Source organism: Chiloscyllium plagiosum, unplaced genomic scaffold (genome assembly GCF_037043375.1).
Source record: "Chiloscyllium plagiosum isolate Xiang-an unplaced genomic scaffold, Cpla_swu_hap1 HiC_scaffold_9, whole genome shotgun sequence".
Lineage (NCBI taxonomy): Eukaryota > Metazoa > Chordata > Chondrichthyes > Orectolobiformes > Hemiscylliidae > Chiloscyllium > Chiloscyllium plagiosum.
Window position 1 is genome coordinate 72524686 of NW_028270147.1, and position 23467 is coordinate 72548152.

Consider the following 23467-nt stretch of genomic DNA (forward strand, 5'->3'; position numbering starts at 1 on the left):
CACACTTTAAAACATACTTACTGCTCATGGTGTATCTATTGGACAAAACAAAACTGTGTACTAATTTATTAGCTTTCATTATACACAAGAACACATACACAAACTGAGCTTTCAAGCAGGCAATTGACTTTCACTGGTTTATTCCTCAGAATATTCACTGAACCTGAGACAACCTGCCTGCTTTAAAACTACACAAAGTCCAGCAAATCTAAACAAAATAATGAACCAGGCCAGGTGTTAGAATTAGAGGTAGGTAAGCACTTTGGGGACAGTGACCACAATTCGGTGACTTTTACTCTAGTGATGGAGAGGGATAAGTGTGCACTACAGGGCAAGAGTTATAGCTGGGGGCAGGGAAATTATGATGCGGTGAGGCATGACTTAGGATGTGTGGCTTGGAAAAGTAAGCTTCAAGGCAAGGGTGTAATTGATATGTGGAGCTTGTTCAAGGAGCAACTATTGAGTGTCCTTGATAAGCATGTACCCGTCAGGCAGGGAGGAAAGGGTCGTGTGAGGGAGCCGTGGTTTAATAAGGAATTGGAATCACTTGTTAAATGGAAGAGGGCGGCCTAAGTAAAGATGAGGCGGAAGGTTCAATTGGGGCGATTGAGAGTTATAAGGTAGCCAGGAAGGACCTGAAGAGAGAGCTAAGAGCAGCAAGGAGGGGACATGAAAGGTCCTTAGTTGGTAGGATTAGGGAAAACCCCAAGGCTTTCTATAGGTATGTCAGGAATAAAAGAATGACTAGGGTAGGAATAGGTCCAGTCAAGGATAGTAGTGGGAAGTTGCGTGTGGAGGCTGAAGAGATTGGGGAGACACTGAATGAATACTTTTCGTCAGTATTCAATCAGGAACAGGACATTGTTGTCAATGTGAGTACTGAGTCACAATTAAGTAGAATGGATGGCTTTGAGGTATGTAGAGAAGAGGTGTTGGAAATTCTGGAAAGGGTGAAAATAGATAAGTCCCCTGGGCCTGAAGGCATTTATCCTAGGATTCTCTGGGAAGCAAGGGAGGAGATTGCAGAGCCATTGGCCTTGATTTTTATGTCCTCGTTGTCTACAGGAGTAGTGCCAGAAGATTGGAGGCTAGCAAATGTGGTTCCCTTGTTCAAGAAGGGGAGTAGGGATAACCCTAGTAACTATAGGCCGGTGAGTCTCACTTCTGTTGTGGGCAAAATCTTAGAGAGAATTGTAAGGGATAGGATTTATGAACATCTGGATAGGAATAATGTGATCAAGGATAGTCAGCATAGTTTTGTGAAGGGCAGGTCGTGCCTCACAAACCTTATTGAATTCTTTGAGAAGGTGACTAAGGAGGTGGATGAGGGTAAAGTGGTAGATGTGGTGTATATGGATTTTAGTAAGGCGTTTGATAAGGTTCCCCATGGTAGACTACTGCAAAAAATACGGAGGTATGGCATTGAGGGTGAGTTGGAGGTTTGGATTAGGAGTTGGCTGGCTGGAAGAAGACAGAGGGTAGTAGTTGATGGCAAAGGTTCATCTTGGAGTGCCGTCACTAGCGGTGTTCCGCAAGGATCTGTTTTGGGACATTGCTGTTTGTCATTTTTATAAATGACCTGGAGGAGGGGTTAGATGGTTGGGTGAGCAAGTTTGCGGATGATACGAAAGTCGGAGGAGTTGTAGACAGTGAGGAAGGATGTGGCAGGTTACAGCAGGATATAGATAAGCTGCAGAACTGGGCAGAAAAGTGGCAAATGGAGTTCAATGTAGCTAAGTGTGAGGTGATTCACTTTGGTAAGAGTAATAAAAAGATGGGGTACTGGGCTAATGGTCGGATACTTGGTAGTGTGGATGAGCAATGGGATCTTGGTGTCCATGTACACAGATGTTTGAAAGTTGCCACCCAGGTAAATAGTGCGGTGAAGAAGGCATATGGCGTACTGGCTTTTATTGGTAGAGGAATTGAGTTCCGGAGTACTGAGGTCATGTTGCAGTTGTATAAGACTCTGGTGCAGCCGCATCTGGAGTATTGTGTGCAGTTTTGGTCGCCATACTATAGGAAGGATGTGGAGGCACTGGAACGGGTGCAGAGGAGGTTTACCAGGATGTTGCCTGGTATGGTAGGAAGATCGTATGAGGAAAGGCTGAGGCACTTGGGGTTGTTTTCATTGGAGAAAAGAAGGTTTAGGGGTGACTTGATAGAGGTGTACAAGATGATTAGGGGTTTCGATAGGGTCGACAGTGAGAATCTTTTTCCACGTATGGAGTCAGCTATTACAAGGGGGCATAGCTTTAAATTAAGGGGGGGTAGGTATAGGACAGATGTTAGAGGTAGGTTCTTTACTCAGCGAGTCGTGAGTTCATGGAATGCCCTGCCAGTAGCAGTGGTGGACTCTCCCTCATTATGGGCATTTAAGCGGGCATTGGATAGGCATATGGAGGATAGTGGGCTAGTGTAGGTTAGGTGGGCTTGGATCGGCGCAACATCGAGGGCCGAAGGGCCTGTACTGCGCTGTATTCTTCTATGTTCTATGTTCTAAAACGGAGGAGCAAGTCACTTTGCACATCAAGCCCACTCTGCCATTCAACGTAAATCATTGCTGCTCCTTTATCTCAATACCATATTTCCACACCAGTTGGGATCTTTATCCTAAAGAATTCTTTCTTTCCTAAACCACTCTCACTAAAATGGCCTCAACAGCTTTGCTTGGTAGCGAGTTCCACAGCTTCACCACCTTTTGATTGAAGAACTTTCTCATTCCTGTCCAAAATGTCTTACCCTGTACCCAGAGTCATACAACAAACCTGCATGCGAATAATTAGTGTGGTGAACCATCACACCATCTGCTTTCTGGTAAGTACATCTTTTCTTGGGTAAAGAGACCAAAATTGCACATAATAGTCCAGCTTTAGTCTCAAGGCCCCGTATAACTGTACTTCAAATTCCTTGCTCTTGTCCTCAGACCTTCTTGCGATGATAAACCTTCCTAACTGCTTATTGCACTTGCATGATTGCTTTAAGTGAACAGTGTACAAAAGAACTTGGCTGCCCTTGTATATCAGCGTCTTCTAATTTATTACCATTTAAATAACATGGGCATTTTATTTCTTCAACTGAAGTAAACAACTTCACATTTTTCTAATCTGCCATACACTTGCAATCCTAACTTTGTTTTTAAAAATTCACTCATGGTTTGTGTGCATCGCCAGCATTTAGTGTCCACTCCTAGTTGTACTTAAGATGGTGAACTGCCTTCTTGAATTGCTGTAATCCATGTGCTCAAGGTTGACCTGCAATGCCCTTAGAGAGGAAATTCCAACAGTTGCATGCAGCGACAGTGAAGGAACAGCAATATGGTTTCAAGTCAGGATGGCAAGTAGTTGTAGGGGAAGTTGCAGGTGGTAGTATTCACATGTGTCTACTGCCCCTGTCCTTCTAGATGGATGTGGTTGTGAGTTTGGAAGGTACAGTCTATGGATATTTGGTGGTGAATTTCTGCACTGCATCTTGTAGATAGTATCCACTACTGCAACCTAACATCGGTGGTAGAAGTGGATATTTGTAGATAGGGAAAAGCAGCCGGCTTGATGGCACCCTGGATGGTGTCAAGCTTCTAGCGTGTTGTTGCAACTGCACTCATCTAGTCATGGGAGAATATTCTATCAGACTCTTGACTTGCGCCTTGTACCTTGTAGATAGTGGACAGATTTTGTGGAGTCAGGTGATGAGTTACTTGCTGCAGCATTCCTAGCCTCTGACCTTCTCTTGTGCACATTTATACGGCAAGCCTATTTGGATTTTGGGTCAAGGGCAACTACCAGGATGTTGATAATGGGGGATTCAGTGATGGCAACAACACAATGTCAAGAGGGTGTGGTCAGATTTTCTCTCATCAGAGGTGGTCATTGCCTGGCACTTATATGATGTGAATGTTAACTTCCACTTGTCAGCCCAAGCCTGACTTTTTTGTCTAGATCTAGTTGCGGTTGAACTTACACAGTTTCAGCATCTGAACAGTTGTGAATGGTGAACATAGTGTAATGGTCGGCAGACACCCACAAGTCTGACCTCATGATGGAGGAAAGGTAATCTATGAAGCTGGTCAGGATAGCTGGGCCGAGGACACTATCCCACGGAATTCCTGCAGAGATGTTGGTCAGTAATCTCAGCTCCAAGACAACTACAACTGTCCTTCACAGTGCTAACTATGGACCTTGACAGCATTCTGGTAATATCATAGAAGATCTGTGCTCCAAAATTTGCTGCTTTCCTAGTTACAACATTGGTATCTACCATACAACGTAGAAAATTGTCCAAGTATGTCATGTATGCAAAGCCCAGCTCGTTACAGTCCAATCAGAACTGCAGAGCTTAGATCTGATCAGATATAAGTTTGATGGTAATGATTAAGTGGGAGTAATGCAGGGCAATGATGTGCAGATTGTGTTGATTACAGCACCTCACATATGCCCAGTCTTGAGTTGCTCGATCTGTTTGAAGTCTGCCTCATTTAGCATGGTCGTAGTACCACACAGGACAACAGACATTATTCTCAATATGTCTGGACTTTGTTTCTACAAGCAACACATGGTTGTCACTCTTCCTAATATGGTCATAGACAGACACATTTGAGGCCAACAGATTGATAAGAATGAGGTCAAGTATGTTTTGCTCTTGTTGGTTCCTTCTCCACCAGCCCACAACCAGTTGAGTAGCTGCATTGTTTAGGACCCGACCAGCTCGATCAGTAGTGTTGCTACCGAGCTACTCTTGGTTGGACATTGAAAGCATCCACTCAAAGTACAGTTTGCACCCTTGCCACCCTGAGTGCTTCCTTCAAGTGTTCTTCAACATCAAGGAGTACCAATTCATCAGCCAGGGAAGTACAGTACCCGATTATCAGCAGGTGGTCTTCTTGCCAATGTTGACTTGATGCCATGAGACTTCATTGTCTTGGGGGTCAATATTGAGGACTCCCAGGATAACTCCCTTCCACTGTGCCTTGGACATAGTTATCGTCTCAGAATCATCCCTTATAGGGTCATTTTTGCTGTTTCATTTCTTTGTTGAGACTTCAGAGTTATAAGAGAACCAAATGGCTTCACGGGCCATTTCAGTGGGTAGCTGAGAGTCAGCCACACTGCTGAGTTACATGTCGGCCTGACCAAGGATGACAAACATCCTTCCATGAAGGACATTAGTGAACCAGTTGGGTTCTTCTGACAATCGACAATGGTTTCATGGTCACCCATAAATTGTAATTCCAGCTTTTTTAAAAATGTGCTGTGGCAGGATTTGAACCCAGGTCAGAACATTAGCTGAGTTTCTAAATTAATAGTTCAATGATAATGCTACTAGGCAATCATCTTCCCTTAAAATCCCTCTAAATCACCTAGATGCTTCTTTATATCCTCTTCACCACTCACAAACACACCTATAAGAACGTTACTCCCCTTTACTTTGGAATTCTTGTTAATATCCTGATGAGTGCAATATGAAGGTCTTGACAAAATCTGTCTTTTTTCAGTAACACTCAAGTTCTGCACTACCAAGTTTACCAACAAAACTGGCCAAAACCACTCATTTAAAACATTCTTGGGCCAGTAAACACGAGAAACCTGGTAAGACAATGATTACCAGTTATTTTCTGTGAATTGGCCACACATGATGCACTCTTGAAATGCAGTCAGTGCCGCCTCTGCAGCAAAAGTTTTCAAAAGTTCAAGCTGCAAGCAAGCTTGTCTTCCTTTTTCCAAGAATAGGTTTTTGTGTTTTCCAATGCTTAATGATTTGTGAATGTATTTTAAAAAAAATAGGTCTAGGTGTAGAAAATCACCATATACAATTACACAAAAATTGCAATATAGCAAGAGGTCATTTGGTTTTAGTCTGTATTAGTGTCTGCCACAAGTCAATCCTATACATATTCGTTATTTCCTTTTCCATTAACAAACACATTAAATGTTAAGATAATCTCTGATTCTAACACTATATTCCATATTTGCTTGCTTTAGCATTTCACTGATTTGATATCAAGCAGTTTTGTATTACTCTTCAGGCATACATTTATAATACATTCTTTTAACAACATTTATTTCTGGCAAGTTTCTATAGATCTTTAAACCATCAAACTTGGCTATTATTTCCACATTTTACATTACTCTCTCTCTTTCACACACCTCTGGTCTACACTAATATCAGAACAATCTGATCAAATCAATTCTAGCCACAATAGTGTCAAAACACCCAAAACTTTGATCAACAAATTGCAGTCTCCTCTATCAAGATTTAAATGTAAATCACAGAATGGCATCAGCAAATAAATTATTTTGGTCAACAGTGCTTCAATATATTGCATGTGAAATTCAAAGAAATTTCAACATTAAAGGCTTAGGATTGTAAAAATTCCAATATCACTAATTACCAAACCTCTCACGTAAATATCAGGTGATTTAATGAAGCACTTGGACATACTTTGGGAAAATAATCTAAATGTAAAATGGTTTCACTTTACCCTTTCTGTGAATGTAAAGATCTGTTGACAGCAGATGGCTGTTAATAATAATGTATATCAATACTTTTTTTTTTAAAAAAAGGAATGTAAATGAGACAGCAATTTAAAAACAGCAGCAGCTAATGTTACTAAAAGGCATAACTGCTGTAAACTGTGTACTTTTAACAATGTGAAACATTAATCTTTAGTCAACCGTTAAAGATAAACATCATGGCCATTTATTCCAAACTGCAAGTACACCAATATTTTTCTAGCATTGAAAAAACTTATTGCCATATAACACAGGGCTTCAGACAAACTTACAAATCTGAGAAACTGGGTGTTGCCCAACCACTAAACCACAAAAGGAAGTGTTTTTAAATTCAGTATCATATAATTAAAGGCTCGGGAAGTCACAAGTAAGCTTGTAGTCATGAAACTTATAATTCTGTAAAACAAATGAAGTTCTTCACAACAGTGCAAATGCAATGTCTGAAATTTGGTACCATTATACATTGAAGCCATTTTGAAATGTAATTTCTCTTGCCTTCTCCATTGATCAAACTCCTGCAATGCAGGCATAATTTAGCTCTAACTTAAGACATTTATCAAAATATATAAGTAACATCACAAGCAGTGTGAACTGCACAATCAACCTTGCCTACAGTTAGAAATGGATTTACAAAACTGCAGCCACTCTGATATTAAAATACTTTGCATTTATACAACACTTAGGACTATGAAATGATAATTTACAGAAAAAGATTCATTAGGTTCATCATGTCCAGCCATTCACAAGTTGTATCATCTACATTCTGGTTAAAAAAGCCCACCTTTCATACTAATTCTATTCCAAACAATACTAGGGTAATTGAAATTCCCCTGCCCCCTCGTTTTTGTATTTCTCAGCCTTTGCTATGCTCTTTGACACCCTTCTCATTGGCCTAGAACAGATTTAGGGAGGTGATGGCACAGTCGTATTTGTTACTGGACTAAGAATTTGAAGACTGAATTATTTAATAAAATTAATTTGGAATTAAAAGATTTAATGATGACAATGCTGATTGTTCAAAAACCAGCTGATTCACGCATGCCCAATAGGGAAGGAAACTACCTGGTCTTGCCTACGTGTGATCCGAGACAAACAGCAATGTAGCTGACTCTTCTGTGTTTTCTGAAATGGCCTAGCAACCACTCTGTTCATGGGGAGCTAAGCATATGCAACACATGTTGGCCCAACCAGCAATGTACACATACCATGAACAAGTTAGAAAAAATTCCAGCAAAGTGATTGCGCTTTTTTTTTCTTGTTTTGTTCAAATCAACTTAAAAGGCCTCATTTGATGATCCTTCTATCATATAATTCCTCTTCAGTTATGAAGGTGGCTTTAAAAAATTACACATCCCTTCTTTTTGCCCTTCAACCTGACATGATAACATTGTAACTCGGAATACTGAAATGCCATTTCCTGCCCTATTTTCACGCCAAGACTCAATAAAAGCTGTAGCATATTCCATGTACCAATCTGCACACCTAGCTCATCTGCCCTATCCAAGATTTGATACCTTGTTGTTATTTTTAGCATACATATCCCTTGCATTCTGAACACTTAATAAATTTCTGCATTCCATTTCCAACTTTTATTCATTCTGAATTAACTCAAATTTTCATCCTCTGCCTGACCATTTTCACACTGCCCAAAAACAGCAATCCTCCACTCCACTCTCTCAAGCCCTACAGAAGTGGAATCTGTCCAGTTTATAAGTCCCACCTTCCCCAGAAACAGCTCCAATGCCAGAATCCTTCTTTCTTGTCACAAACTCTTATCCATTTCTGTAAAATCACAGAGATTATCATCTACTAGCTCCTGCTTCTCAACTGCACTTTAAACTCTGCCTGCAGAATCTCATTCCTCTTTCAGCTTCTATCATCGGTGCTGATATGAACCATGTTTAGCCCACCCCAGAGTCACATGGGTGATACACAGGAAGCAAGAATTGCAGATTTCATGCAAGACAGGTCAGAATTAAAATGGGGATTCTAATAACAAAAATAAAGAGTAGTTTGTTCAAATACCAAATTTTAATGAGCTAATTTAAACTTGCTTCAGCTACAGAACTTTTAGAGAAGGCAATCTAGAAAAGCACAGGAAGACCTGATTAATATTATATGACTCTGAATGGATTCCATGCATAATTGACATCAAAGATATTAAACCCTTCTAGCATGCTCTGCTCTTCAGGAAGATCAAGGCTACTCTCCTTCACCTCCACATAATTCATATTATTTCTTCTTTATACCCAAAAACCTGTTCATCTGTCTTAAATAGGCAATAACTGAGCCCATCACACACTGACCCAAATTCCAGATTCCCTAACCAAGATAAACATACAACTAGCACCTATTGTGCCAAACCTTTTACAAATTTTGCATATCAATTAGGTCACTTTGCATTCTTCAAATTTCAAGGAAGTAGGCTTTGTCAATGCTACATCCCTCATACTATTAATCGCTCACCTCTGAGCCAGTCTATTGACTTTCAGTGTACCCTCTTTCAAAAGGCAAACACAAACACTTAATTACAGGAGCTGAACCTTCACACAGTGTTCCAGGTGAAGTCTTATTAGGCCCTATTTAATCGTGGTAAAACATCTTCACTGATACTGTAATCATTGTAGAAACAAAATCATCAATTGCCTGCCTAATTGCTTGCTATACTGGCATGTTAACTTTGAGATTCATGGACCAGGATATCAACAAAGTCTGGGTCTGACCATTTCAAAAGTATTCTGCATTTTTATTTATCCTACCAAAGTGAATGATTTAACATAGTATAAGCAATATTCCACTTGCCAAGTCTTACCCATTAACTTAACTTGTTTAAATACTTTACAGACTCCTTGTGACCTCCTCACAGCTTACTTATCATATTGCTTTAAATCAAAATGCATTTTGCACTGCATTTTGTACCAGCACTTCCAAAGGATAGGTCATAGAAGATTCATGCTTTAACTCTGCGAATAAAGCCAACACTGTGAAGGGAGTACTAGTATCTAATCCTTACACCATTCAGGTCTCTACCTCTGACAAGATCATTTGATTCAATTTGAGAACAATTAGTATATTTCCCAAAACATTGTCCTAATCCACTTCACATGACAGACAACTTCAAGTCATCAGTCAAACACAAGCAATGCTTTTTACCATTCAAGCACCAGGTGCCCAGGAATTTCGCTGACATTGTTTATACTGGTTTGACTTCCCCAGATACATGTGCAATCAACTTTAACAGAGGAACTACAAGTTTCATTCCAAATCAAGACCACAGTATGATGTGAAACTGCATAACATTTAGAACAATGCAGATTTATAGCACTGGTAGAAATAGCACTTTATGTTCCACTTTTTCCAGTCTTCAAATACTCAATTCTAACCTGGAATTACATTTTCTTATCACATTTAAATTACATTTAAAAGAACTTTAAACTTGAAAGCTATTTGAAATTTTGCAAAACTAAGAACAAAAAGAAATGGGCAATTCACTAGCTATCAAATGGCTAAAAAAACTGACAAAAATCAAACATATTAAAAAGGTGCTGTGCTGGGAGCACCATTATCAAAGTTGATCATGTGTCACAATGAGGCAGGACACATTTTCAACTTGGTTTTGTTTAGAAAGATGCAAAATGTTCAGAGATACACAATTCAAATAATGAACAGAGTTAAAAGATCCGAATGGGTTCATGAATAGGAAGGGTTTAGGGAGATATAGGCCAAGTGCTGGCAAATGTGACTGGATTAATATAGGGTACCTGGTCAGCATGGACGAGTTAGACTGAAGGGTTGGTTTCCATGCTGCACACCTCTATGCATCAGATATTAGGACACATGAACAACTGTTTGGTTAAGTTGGAGCTTTGAAAATGAGAATCTTAAAAGGAGATGGAGCCAGATATAGAAGGAGAGAAATTTATAGCACACAACCCAGGAGACTGAAAGGATGGCCACCATTTGTGGAGTGAAAGAAAGTTGGACACAAACATGTTTGTAATAAATTCTGGGGTGCACAGTCTGATATACTACAGAAATTGAAAGAAATGAGGACACAATAGAGTTTAAACTGCACTGCACAGCACTCCATGCCACTTCACAATCAACATACATTACAGCCAATTAAGTACTTTTGAAGTGTAGCCCATTATAACACAGGTATATAGCTGTGAGCATAAGCATGGCGAGGATCCAAAATAGATATGACCAGTCAGTCAGTTTTCCATATTACTGGCTGAAGGTTAAATGTTGGCCAGACAAGAATTTTAACCTTAAGGCAAGAGCACCAGGAATCAAACCAAGTCAATGGAAACATGGCTGCTGTCACAGTGTAGTGCAAACATAATAGTTTTTGATGTGTAAAGATTACAGATAAATGGTTACTTGAACTGTCCACGAATCTAGCCTATTGATGTGTGACACTTTGCACATGCAATGCTGTCTGACCCAGACTTCAGGGGCAGGATCTTTTTAAACTATAGCTAAAATACATATGGACCAAAGTCCTAATTATATTGATGTGATTCAATTTGTATCTGTATTAACTGTAGGAATAAAATAGATATTCATATCTTACATTTATGTTCAAAGTAATACCAAAGGTTGGTCAATTATGACCCAGAAAATGGATTTAAAAAAGAAAACGTGCTAACTTTGAAGTTTTCTTAGGACCAACATAGAATAACCTTTGTTTTTTGCACAGAGACTTTCCTCACCACAATGATAACAGAAAACAAAATGACAAAAAAAAAAGAAATTTCAGAGGTGTGAATCATTATTCTGGCTAATGCCTCACACCATGTCATTCTTTCTTCATATTATAGATCTCCGTACATTCAAGCCATTAACTAATTGGAACAATTAGTTACAAAATTAAACATGTAGGGCCCCTACCTCTGAGCCAGGAGGCCTGGGTTCAAGCCTTACCTGTTCCTGAGGTCTGTAACATCTCTGAACAGGTTGATTAGAAAATATCTAAAAGTAATGCATGAAGGGCTCTTGTGATACAGTGGTAACTTTCCAACTCTGGGCCTTACGGTCTGGGTACAAGTCCCACTTGTTTCAGAGATGTTGTATTAAGTAGTAAATTTATCATTCTATTCCTTCTCCCTCATCTGCTGTTATACGTGTCCACCTTCCACTTAAACGATAGCAACCACCTTAATTACAGCAGTGAGTTCTGCATGTGAACCAGCATAAAGGTTCTGAATTCATTATTTAAAAAAGTGATGTAAGGAATGAAAAAAAATTCAACTGCCAAATTTTCATGAAAACGCAGGAGGTTGGGGTTTAAAGCTCATTTGCCTCAGCTGATTATTGTCATTAAATTTCATAGGAGGATTAACAATTCTAATGAGCAGTTAAATTGGTTGAATTGATTATTTCTCAGAATAAGGTTAACTTCCTTTGACTATTCCAGTTGCTGAGCTTTATACAGCCCCTTCAAGATATTAAAATGTTGCAAAGAAACAAGGAAAATTGGATGCTACAAAGAAACGCAAATACTTAATGGAACAGGTAGTTATAAACCTCAGATAGGGGCTTAGATAACAAATGAACAGAGTTTGATTTGTTCATAAAAGTTAACCTGGACTATTACTGTTTCTCGGTTCCTTGCTTCTCACTCTTCACCCAACTGTCCTAAAAGGTGATTTACTCCCACATTAGTTACTCCAAAAAAAGAGCCAACATTTCATAACACGAGAAAGAGCACTCGCAAGGTGTGCATAGTCAAAGGAGATTCACATTGCAGCACTCTGCTCCTTTGTGCAATAATTGCTGCCCCACTCACACAAACATGCACAATTTTACAAGAAAGTTCTTTACACCATCACATCATATCCTGATTAGCCAAGACAGGGAACTGCCAGCCCCTATGTGGGAAAATACTAGAAGGACACAGCTGCTGTACTGTGCAACAGCTGAAAGTCATTTACTTTTTGAACGTGGCCTTACTTAGCGTAATGATTCTAGCTTGGCTGCAGACATGAGAAAAATTACAGTTGGAATGTTGAGAGGAGGGGTGAGAAGAAGGTGGGAGGAATATTTGGTTAAGTCTCTCATTAATGTATTAATTAATAAGGAAGCAGACATTATAAGCTAAATGCCATTTCCCAAAATGGTTTTTACTTCAAATTTTAAAAAATTATTTCTTTTTGGGACACAATTACCTGGGGTTATGCCTGCTGAGAAAAAGGGTAGAAATGTATGGAAATTAGCTCTCCCCAAATATGTTACTCCTGCTTCAGAATCTACTCTGAAAAATTAATCAGATTGAGTTACTTATTTGAGAGTGAGTGCATGCCTGCCTGTCTGCATGAGTGTGTCTGGGAGAGTGCGAGGAAGAAAAAAATGCAGACAGATTGCTTAATTGGTTCCAAAAGGTCACATGTTTTACAAATTCAATTACTTTAAATTTTATCCTGATTTTAAACAATTCAAAAAATCAAGATAAAGGCAAGCCTAACAAGTGTGAGAGTTGCACGTGCAAGAAAAAGAAGAAAACAAGACACCTGTACGCAAGATAGAAAACAAATCAGATGCGCTCAAAACAAGGGAGAATACGGTTTCTGCCAAGAAACAGTAGCAGTAGGAGTCATGCAGTCAAATTAATTTCTTATGATTAAGTGATCTAGTTTTTATTTTAAATTTTCAACAGGGGTACCAGTGTTGTCTACAGGGTTTCAGCAAATCGTCTGAATATTGAGGATTTTTGACATTTGCTTGTACTGAAAATCATCTAGCAGCACAATTAAAATATTCCAAATATGTTGGTGAGTTATACAACAGTAGTATGATGACCTGGTCATCAATGACTTCAGCACTGCACATTAAATGAAGTTGACTTGCTTAAAATTCTCTCAATGACAATGTGAGAATGCCTGGTGAAATTACTAAATTCAAGTCACGTGATGGAGATACCAAGTACAATGAAGGCAACAAGTTAAATTTAAAACACAGCCTCATTTTTATTGGAAAATAAATGGCCAAAAAGCTAGATGAAATTTAACTGAATTATTTCTGGAAAGTTTGCATTTAAAATTACCACTCTCAATTTCTCAAGAAGTTGCAAAGGTTTCACACCAATTAATTACTTGGGAAGTTAAGATTTATAATAATACAGCAACCGATTTCTGTACTGTAAGATGCCACAAAAACTAAGTTAACTTTCGATCTATTTTAGGTACTCTTGGTCAAAGGATGAATGTTGGCCAGGACACCAAGGGCTACACGCTCTTCAGATTATTCAGATTTTATGTGGCTATTTTCATAAAGAGTTCAGATTTCAGTTTAACATCTCCTCAAAACAATGTGAAAATACTGCAATTCAGTAATGAAATGGTGCAGTATCAACCTAGATACATGCTTAATTCAAGTAAAGGAACATGAACATCCATGAAATTACAATACAGGTTCAACCTACTTTAGAAGGCAAGAGTTAGTAATATAGCCTGGTAAGTCTGGTCCACCATTCAATACGATTATGGGTTTTAACTCCATGTTCCTGCCCCTAACCATATTGCTTAACTTCCTGAGACAGAGGTCTGTATCAAGGTTAAAAGTATTTAACAGAACATCCACAACCCTCTGAGGTAGTGAAGTCTGAAGGTTCACAGCTCCTTCAAGTCACTTCTCATCTCTGTCAGAAATGGTCAGCCCCTATCTTCCAATTGTGCACCGATGTTTTACCGTTCCTGACTAGAATAGCTAGCCCACTGGTCACAACCTGACGACTTGCAGGTGCCACATTTAGACTTCTGTCTGTTAATCACTGCTCTAGCCATGCTAATGTATTACACTAACTCTATGTTGTCTTATCTTGCCCATTAATCTCTGTGGCATCTTACCAGGTATACTATTTACACTGGTTCTTCTTTATCGACACTTCTTGATACGTGCTCAAAAGAAAACTAAAATTTGTGAAGCAGATTTCCCTTTCGTACCAAATTGGTCTAATTTTATTGTACTTTCTTAAAAAGTTTGAGCCGAGCTGAAGAAACACAAAAAAGTTGAAATTTAAATGGTTTTAAATTTAATCACCATTACATAGACATGTCTGCAAGGTCAGAGATGTACAGCATGGAAACAAACCCTTCAGTCCAACTCATCAATGCCGACTGGATATCTCAACCTAATTTAATTTCATTTGCCTGCACCTGGCCCATATCCCTCTAAACCCTTCCAGCTGCCTTTCAAATGTTGCAATTGTACCAGCCTCCACCACTTCCTCTGGCAGGTCATTTCATATCCACACCACCCTTTGTGAGAAAAAGTTGCCCCTTAGGTCCCTTTTATATCTTTCTCCTCTCCATGATCGAGGTTGAGAAATAAATATTCCAAGGTACACAATATTTCAGAAACATTAGGCAGAATGAAAAGGAAGAGAGATAGTTTAATAGTAAAAGAATGGCATAACAAGGTCGGAGAGAAAGGATCTGATCTCAGAAGGCTATGAAGTAGAATCTATATGGATGAAACGTAGGAACAGCCTGAGCCAAAGAACTCAAAACAGTACAAGTTAGGCTATTCCCAGAGCAGAACAAGTGTTAGCAATAGACCAGCAAAAGATTGACTGCCTCAATACTTTAGAGTAGACCTCAAATCTAAACATTTCAGTCTAAACATTAAGATGTCTCCAGAGTTCTAAAATCAAAATATTATCCTCCCTTGTCTATACAGTTGGAAGACCTGCTGCGAGCTTTAAATGCTTTGCTTTTAATTTTGACGCAAGCCTTAACTTGAGCCCCTCCTAGTGGTAATAGCCATTTTTGTTGTTTGCAACATTGCTTTTCTGCCGTTCTTTCCACACAACTTCAATACAGGAACAGAGAACTGAAGTTTGTGGTAAATTATAAAACTTGAATGCATTTACACTTTGAGGCTATGACAAAAATGAATCACGAAAGTAAGACTGGATACAATACATAACATTTTCAGGGAACAGTGACCAGAAATAAGGAGCATGCCACAAACTGGAAGAGTTATGTAAATGAGAACTCTAAATCCTGGATCAATGAGGAAGGGAGCTCTCACTATCTCAAGGTAAATGAAAAGTAGATTCAGGCATTGGGAACAGTGTTTAAATATGGGTGGAATATAAAGAACTATAGGAGTAAAAAGGTTGCTAACATTTGGGAATACTGGGAAGTTTGAGGCCTGAGAGTAACAGCAGGCAGTTTGCAAGTAGTTCTGCAAAGGGAAGTTGTATGTACTTAGCTCAGGTATGGGGAAACCTCTAGACCTGGAAATATTGAAGCAGGAATCACAATACCAAAGTACTGTGGAAATGGTTTGCCTCAGTGGGTATAGGTAACAGAAGCTGCAGGATCGAGAAACAGATGAATTTATAGAACAGGGTTAGAGACACAGAATTTGACCTCAGCTTCATTCAGCATCCTTCAGAATCTTCACTATGGGAAGGGTAACATTGAGACCCATGAACAGACAAGCACCTTTAAAATGCTTTTGTGTCTGCAGCAAGTTGACAAATGAAATAAAAGCTCCAAATTGCGTTAACATAGGACTGTTAGTGGCTGGCACATCAGTAGGAAATCTATTTCCTTGTTTTAGGGAGAGAAAACTGATGGCAAGAAATTTGTTAAGAAACTAGCAGGTTGGGCGGCTGTGAGGAATGCTCAAGGTTTTACAACAAAACAAGCAAGGAACACAAACCAATAGGGGACCAAGAAATTTGGGAGGATGGGATGTAGAGAAAATGGTAATTAAACATTCCAAGAAATCAAGGAAAGCACATACAAGTTTAAATTCATTGTGAAATACATTATGTTTAATATCTTATTTAACATAGAAATTTCAGATATTGACAAAAGTAAACACCATTCAACAAATGGATATATAAAAAATGAAGCAACTAATACAGAAAAATCAATGACTTAATTAAACAGCTGGAACAAGCAAATCAATATTCCTTCCTACTCCTGTCTCTGCCCTTACAACTGTTTACTGACTTGGACTTCCACCAACAAATTTACTTTTCGAAGTTTTAATGCAACCTTATTTACAAGTTTAAAAAACGTAATGAAAGTTGAAGGTTAAAGATCAAACAGGTAAATGGGAATATGGATTGATGTAGAGGTCAGGAAAAAGTTAAGGGAAGCAATCTAACTAATGGGATTTATGTAGGAAGATTTCAGCATTTTTGAAGAACAAAGCTGTAGGGCAATGGAGTCCAACATCTTTTATCCAATGTCAGGTGGCAGGAAAGAAGAGCTGAGTGCATGAATGTCTTATTATAATGATAATAAAAGGAATGACAGAGATTTTAACTGAATTGTCAAGAGAGTACTCCATGTCCCTGTCCCCATATACTTCAACCATATTTAGTCAGCTTGTCTTAAGGCTTTTGTCCTATTTAACTACATGAGTCACAATTTGATTCCACACCATCTTGCAACAACTCTCAAAAATATACGTCAATCGAGAAGAATAGAAACCTGAAGTTACTCACCTTACTCCTATAAGGGAGGAAATCAACATAGAGCAGATAGGATCTGCTATCATAAGGCCATAGTTCTGCATCAGAAGGGCAGATATTATTACACCTATACTGCCAAGTGTGTCTGCAACAATATGCAGAAAAACTCCTACAAATGAGAAAAATGAGTTGAAATTATGCATACTCCAGTGCAATACCATCTTTGATTTAAAAATATTATCAAGGCCTCCTAAATTTTGAGATAGAAAATAAAGTTTTGAGAAGATTTGTAGCTCAGGTTGAGATTCTGGATGTAGGTTTGCTCACAGAGCTGGAAGGTTCATTCTCAGACGTTTCGTCACCATACTAGGTAACATGTTCAAGGAGCTTCTGAATGAAGCACTGGTGGTGTAGCCTGCTTTCTATTTATATGTTTGAGTTTCTTTGGGTTTTCAGGAGGCTCACTGAAGATGTTACCTAGTATGGTGATGAAATGCCGAAAACAAACCTTCCAGCTCAGTGAGCAACCCTACATCCATAGAGAAGAAATGGTCTTTGCCTGCTCATCAGCTTTTGTAATAAAGAATAATAAAGTCAGCTTGAGTTAGTGACAATTTTATGACAAAATAATCAATCAATTCACAAACCTTCTAAAATCTGTTTATTGGATCCTTTTGCTTCTAGTGTATCACACTGGTAATTTTCTGCACAGAAAAATATAGTTATCTATAATTATTAAAGTGCAACACATGCATTGATAGAAGATAGCGAGTTACAAAGTAATTCTATAACTAAGTTTCAGGAGATGCCAAAGAGCAGATTTTGTGGCATATAAATCTTGATGTCTATTTTCTTAGACTATAGCAATAATATTTCAGATATTGCTTCATGAAAAAAACCATTCAGACAACTTAAAATCAATAAATAGAATCGAAGAGTCAACTGGCCTCTCCCTGTGCAACGATGCCTCTATCAGCAAGTGCACATTACGGATCACACAGCTGGATTAAGTAAACCATACTTAGAATAGAAAAAAAGTGAAAGAATATTTTCAGTTAAATTTGTAAAATGAGAGGAAATGGAGATAAATTTCTCTTAGCTGTTAACTTAAAGTACGCCGCTAGTACTATTTGACTTCCGAAATGTCCCAGCAACAGGAAGATTATGAAGTGGATAATTTTATGCAAATGGTTAAAAAATGCACATAAATGGAAAGATGCATTTACATCATAATTTTCTGGGGCAAAAACATACAAGAACTGGATGTTTTTCCATTGACAGACCCAAAATAAACATGGGTAAAAATCACAAAATAGTTGGAAATATGCTTGAAATCATCAGCTGTAAACTACAAACTTGGCTGTCTCAAAAGAAGACTTTACCAAACAGTAGGTAAGATCTGGAATGCAGTGTCTGTGAATGTGGCAGAGGCCAGGTCAATCACAACTTTCTAAAAGGGAATTGGATTGCAATCTCAAAGGAAAATATTGCAAAGGCTATAGGGGAAAAAGCATGGAATTGGCATAAGGTAAATTGCACCTTCAGGAGATCCACCAGAGACATGATAATTTAGTGGCCTCTTTTTGTTTTGCAGCTATTCTATGATAATAACTTCAATATAATTTTGTCCCTTCTGGTTCTTAAGACATTGGTTTGTCCTGATACATGATTGTGTGTGGATCACCAATTTTCCAAAAACCTTATTTATAAAGCCATTTGGTATGTATAGTTAGACAGTTAACATCGGAAGACCATTCAAAACAAATTCTTCCTAAACATTTACATGTGAGTATATTCACAAGACAAATACCAAGAACAAAAATCTGAACCAATTTGTCCACTCCCATGCTGTAGATAGATGCACAACAAACTGGAAGTAATGGTGCTGAACAAAATCAGTTCAAACACCTGTGAGTAACCCAAGTCTGTGTGACTCAGCATCCCATCATGTATTTATCTACTGGGCCATTGAAGGCAATTTTAAATTGCCTTCAAGTTCAGAGACAAATATACCAAGTCTTCATATTGCATATGGTTCCAAACCAAGATCACATATTGATTTAGATACCAACTTTGTGTACCTCCAGCACAGAAAATTGGATGCACATGCTTCACAGAACATTTAGATAAGCATTTTAGTTTGATAAGACTGTTTAAAAAAAAAGGTTTATCCTAGGTTCTCTCTGGATCGGAACACCATAGCCAAGGTACAATGGTGAGCCCATATAAAATCAGAATTACAATCTGCAATATTGGGCTTCAAATTATTGGAAGGGTTTAAGCAAGAATTCAAATGAAAAGGAGTTTCAGAAGCATGGGAGTAAGCCAGGTAAACATAATTAGAACTACTTGCTCACGTAGAAGATCCCTAGTCAACATTTCAGAAATCAGCCACAGTGCACAACAGTAAATATGAAACCATTTGTTACCTCAAGTGTGTTTCATAAGCATCAATCACATGACACTTGACACACAAAGTAAAAGCATTTGAAGACATTACATGTCGTTGAAAACATTAATGGAGATGAGATCATTGGATCATAACTGAAGATAAACCAAGGACAGAAATCAAACACTTTCATTGGCAATAAAGCATACATGTAGAACTTGCACTGTATAACTCACCGTAATAGTGCTCCTGAGAATGGGAATGCCCATGTCCATGGCTATGATCATGACTATGTAAAGATTTGTGCCCATGACTGTGCCCGTGCTCTCCATGACTGTGTCCATGATTCAGTCCAGGAATTCCTCCGTTAAACAGCGAGTGACTATGGCCATGACCTAATGCAAAAACAAAACAGACTAAGAATGCTAAGGCTCAGTGGCTAGCCCTGCTGCCTCAGCGCTAGGGACTAGAGTTCAATTCCAGCTTCGGGTGACAATTTGTGATAAATGTGCTCATTCTCCCACTGTCTGCATATGTTTCCTTGAGATGGTCCGGTTTCTCCCTCACAGTCCAAAGATTTGCAAATTAGTGGATAGGCAATGCTAAATAATTGTGCAGGCTAGCTGGGTTAGCCATGGTAAATGTAGGGTTACGGGGATAGGGTGGGATGCTCTTCAGAGAATCGGTGCAGAGCCGATAAGTTGAATGGCCCATTTCCATGCTATAAGGTGGTAAGTGCATTTCTTTTATTCTCTCAATGGAATATGGGTGCAACTAGTAAGGCCAGCTAAAAATGGTGAACCAAGCCCAATTGCTCCTGAACTGAGTGAATTGCTAAGTTTTTCAGAGGATAATTAAAAGCTAACCATATTGCTGAAAGTTTGGAGTCACATGTAAGCCAGACCAAATAAAGCTGACAGATGTTATTCCCTAAACAGCATAAGTGAACTAAATGATGAATTTACAATGATCAATGAGATTTTCATGGTATATTGAGATTAACTTTCAATTCCAGATTTACGATCAGAATCTCACTTTACCAGCGGCTATGGTGGGACTGGAACCCATGCCCCAAAACACTGACCTCAACTCCCTGGATAATTAGCCCACTGACATTACCACTACACCACCACCCCCAGTCTGACTGCAATAGGATGAGCTTTACAGAGGAATGTTTGCTGTTACACACTGGTAGCTCTGGCATTGCAAATGAATGCTTTCATCTAGATCTAGCAATAAGTCAGGTTTCTTTAAAAAGTTACTTACAAAGTTTAGATATAACAGTTCGAATGATTTGATAAGTAAATCATTGCCCGATGTACTCAGCCACTATGAAAACAAATGCTCCACCTTCCAAAGTTGTTCAGTGCACTGTAAACTGTTCTTGGTTTTAATCCCCTTGACAAACACTGTGCAATTAGATTTTCTGACTAGTTACATGTGTAGATACTGTTTACATTGTTTTGGCCATCTATGTAGTGGTAAAACCCTCACTACATTAAGCTATGGTGAGTCAGTGAACACAAGTGGCAGTATAGTGACTTCTGTTGGAACACATGTGGATATTAGGTCTGAACAAGATTGGATTTGGTTTTGATCTTTTTTTTGTAATGGGTGTCACTGGCTAAGCCATTGTTTATTGCCTACCTCTAATTGTAGTAGTTGGAGGGAATGAAGAACATTGGGAGGGGGTTAGGCTGTTAGGGTCGGTGTTTTAGGATTTTAATCCTAAAATGTAATGAGGTCAAATGTGTTAACCATAACAGAACCCAAACTGATGTAAGTGAGCAGGTTAGTGCTCAACAAGTGCTACCTGACATCACAGTTGATGAGTCCTTCCATCAGTCACTTTGCTAGAAATCAAGAGGGATGAGAATAATGGGCAAGGTTGGATTTGTCCTGCTTTCTGTGGACAGCACATAACTGGCCATTTTTTCACATCTTCATGTGGATGCCAGTGCTGTAGTGATCAGTAGTGCAGTTAATTCTGGAACACAGATCTTCAGTACTATGGCAGGACTATTGTCAGAGCCCATAGCTTCTGCTGTATCCAGAGGCCTTCAGCTTTTTATGGGTCACATGGAGTGACTTGAAGTGGTTGAGGGCTGGCATTTACAGAGCTAATGACCTGAGGAGGAGCAGGTAGAGATGGAACATGTATTAGGTACTTCTGGCTGAAGAACTATTTCAAATACTACAGCCTCAGGTTTTGTATGGATGTGCTGGGTGGGGATATTTGTGGACCCTACTCCAATTCACTCGTGAAATATGGACATGGCTGGCTTGCCAGCATTTATTGCCCACCCCTTGTTGCTCTTGAGAAGGTGATGGTGAGCTGCTTTCTTGAATGACTGCAGTCCACAGGCTTGTATGTTGACTCTCAGTGCCTTTTGGGAGGGAATTCCAGGATTTTGACCCAGTCACAATGAATACATGGAGATATGTTCCAAGTCAGGATGGCAAGTGGCTTGAAGGGAAATTTGCTGGTGGCGCTGTTCCCACTCATCTGCTGCCCTTGTCATAGAGATGTACTGCATGGAAACAGACCCTTCTATCCAACCCGTCTATACCAACCAGATATCCCAACTGAATCTAGTCCCACCTGCCAGCAACCGGCCCATATCCCTCCAAACCCTTCCTATTCATATACCCATCCAAATGCTTCTTAAATGTTGCAATTGTACCAGCCTCCACCACTTCCTCTAGCAGCTCAGTCCATACACGCACCACCCTCTGTGAAAATGTTGCCTCTTAGATCTCTTAAATCTTTCCCCTCTCACCCTAAACCTATGCCCTCTAGTTCTGGACTCCCTGACCCCAGGGAAAAGACTTGGCCTATTTACCCTATCCATGCCCCTCATAATTTTGTAAACCATATAAAGTCACCCCTCAGCCTCCGACGATCCAGGGAAAACAGCCCCAGTCTGTTCAGTCTCTCCCTACAGCTCAGATCCTCCAACCCTGGCAACATCCTTGTAAATCTTTTCTGAACCCTTTCAAGTTTCACAACGTCTTTCCGATAGGAAGGAGACAGGAATTGCATGCAATATTCCAACAGTGGCCTAACCAACGTCCTGTACAGCCACAACATGACTTCCCAACTCCTGTACTCAATACTCTGACCAATAAAGGAAAGCATACCAAACGCTTCCTTCACTATCCTATCTACCTGCGAGTCCACTTTCAAGGAGCTATGAACCTGCACTCCAAGGTCTCTTTGTTCAGCAACACTCCCTAGGACATTACCATTAAGTGTATAAGTCCTGCCAAGATTTACTTTCCAAAAATGCAGCACCTCGCATTTATCTGAATTAAACTCCATCTGCCACTTCTCAGCCCATTGACCCATCTGGTCAAGAACCTGTTGTAATCTGAGGAAACCCTTTTCACTGTCCACTACACCTCCAATTTTGGTGTCATCTGCAAACTTACTAACTGTACCCCTTATGCTCGCATCCAAATCATTTATGTAAATGACAAAAAGTAGAGGACCCAGCACCGATCCTTGTGGCACTCCACTGGTCACAGGCCTCCAGTCTGAAAAACAACCCTCCACCACCAACCTCTATCTTCTACCTTTGAGCCAGTTCTGTATCCAAATGGCTAGTTCTCCTTGTATTCCATGAGATCTAACCTTGCCAGTCTCCCATTGGGAACCTTGTCGACCCCCTTACTGAAGTCCATGGAAACGATTGTGGGTCTGGATCTTTGAACTTCTGCAGTGCATCTTATATATAGCTTTTATTGCTGCTACTGAGCATTCATGGAGGAAGGAATGGATTGCTTGTGTATGCCAACCACTCAGGCAGCATTGTCTTGGATGGTATTAACCTTTTTGCATGTAATTGGAGCTGCACTCATCTAGGCAAGTGGGGAGCATTCCATAACATGCTTGGCTTGTGCCTTGTAGATCATGGACACACTGAGTCATTTGCCACTGCATCCATAGCCACTCACCAGCTCTTGTAACTGTGTTTGTGTGCTGAGTCCAATCAAGTTTCTGCTCATTGATAACTCCAAGAATATTGATCGTGGGAGATTCAGTAATCTATGTCAAGAGGGTGTGGTTAGGTTGTCTCTTATTGGAGATGGTTTGTGTGGAATGTTACTTGCTACTCATCAACCCAAACCTGG

The 23467-nt window shown here is 39.4% G+C and overlaps 1 protein-coding gene across 2 annotated transcripts in view; it reads right to left on the reverse strand.

Moving 5' to 3' along the window:
* The window catches only part of slc30a7 (solute carrier family 30 member 7), a 72577-nt gene that overhangs the window by 20857 nt on the left and 28253 nt on the right, over positions 1 to 23467 (reverse strand). For both annotated transcript variants that reach the window (XM_043699661.2, XM_043699662.2), the window contains exons 6-8: positions 19570 to 19728; positions 17592 to 17648; positions 16978 to 17113 (exon numbers count right to left, since the gene is read on the reverse strand). In XM_043699661.2, the coding sequence (XP_043555596.1) occupies positions 16978 to 17113; positions 17592 to 17648; positions 19570 to 19728 (352 nt within the window). The remainder of the gene's footprint in view (positions 1 to 16977; positions 17114 to 17591; positions 17649 to 19569; positions 19729 to 23467) is intronic.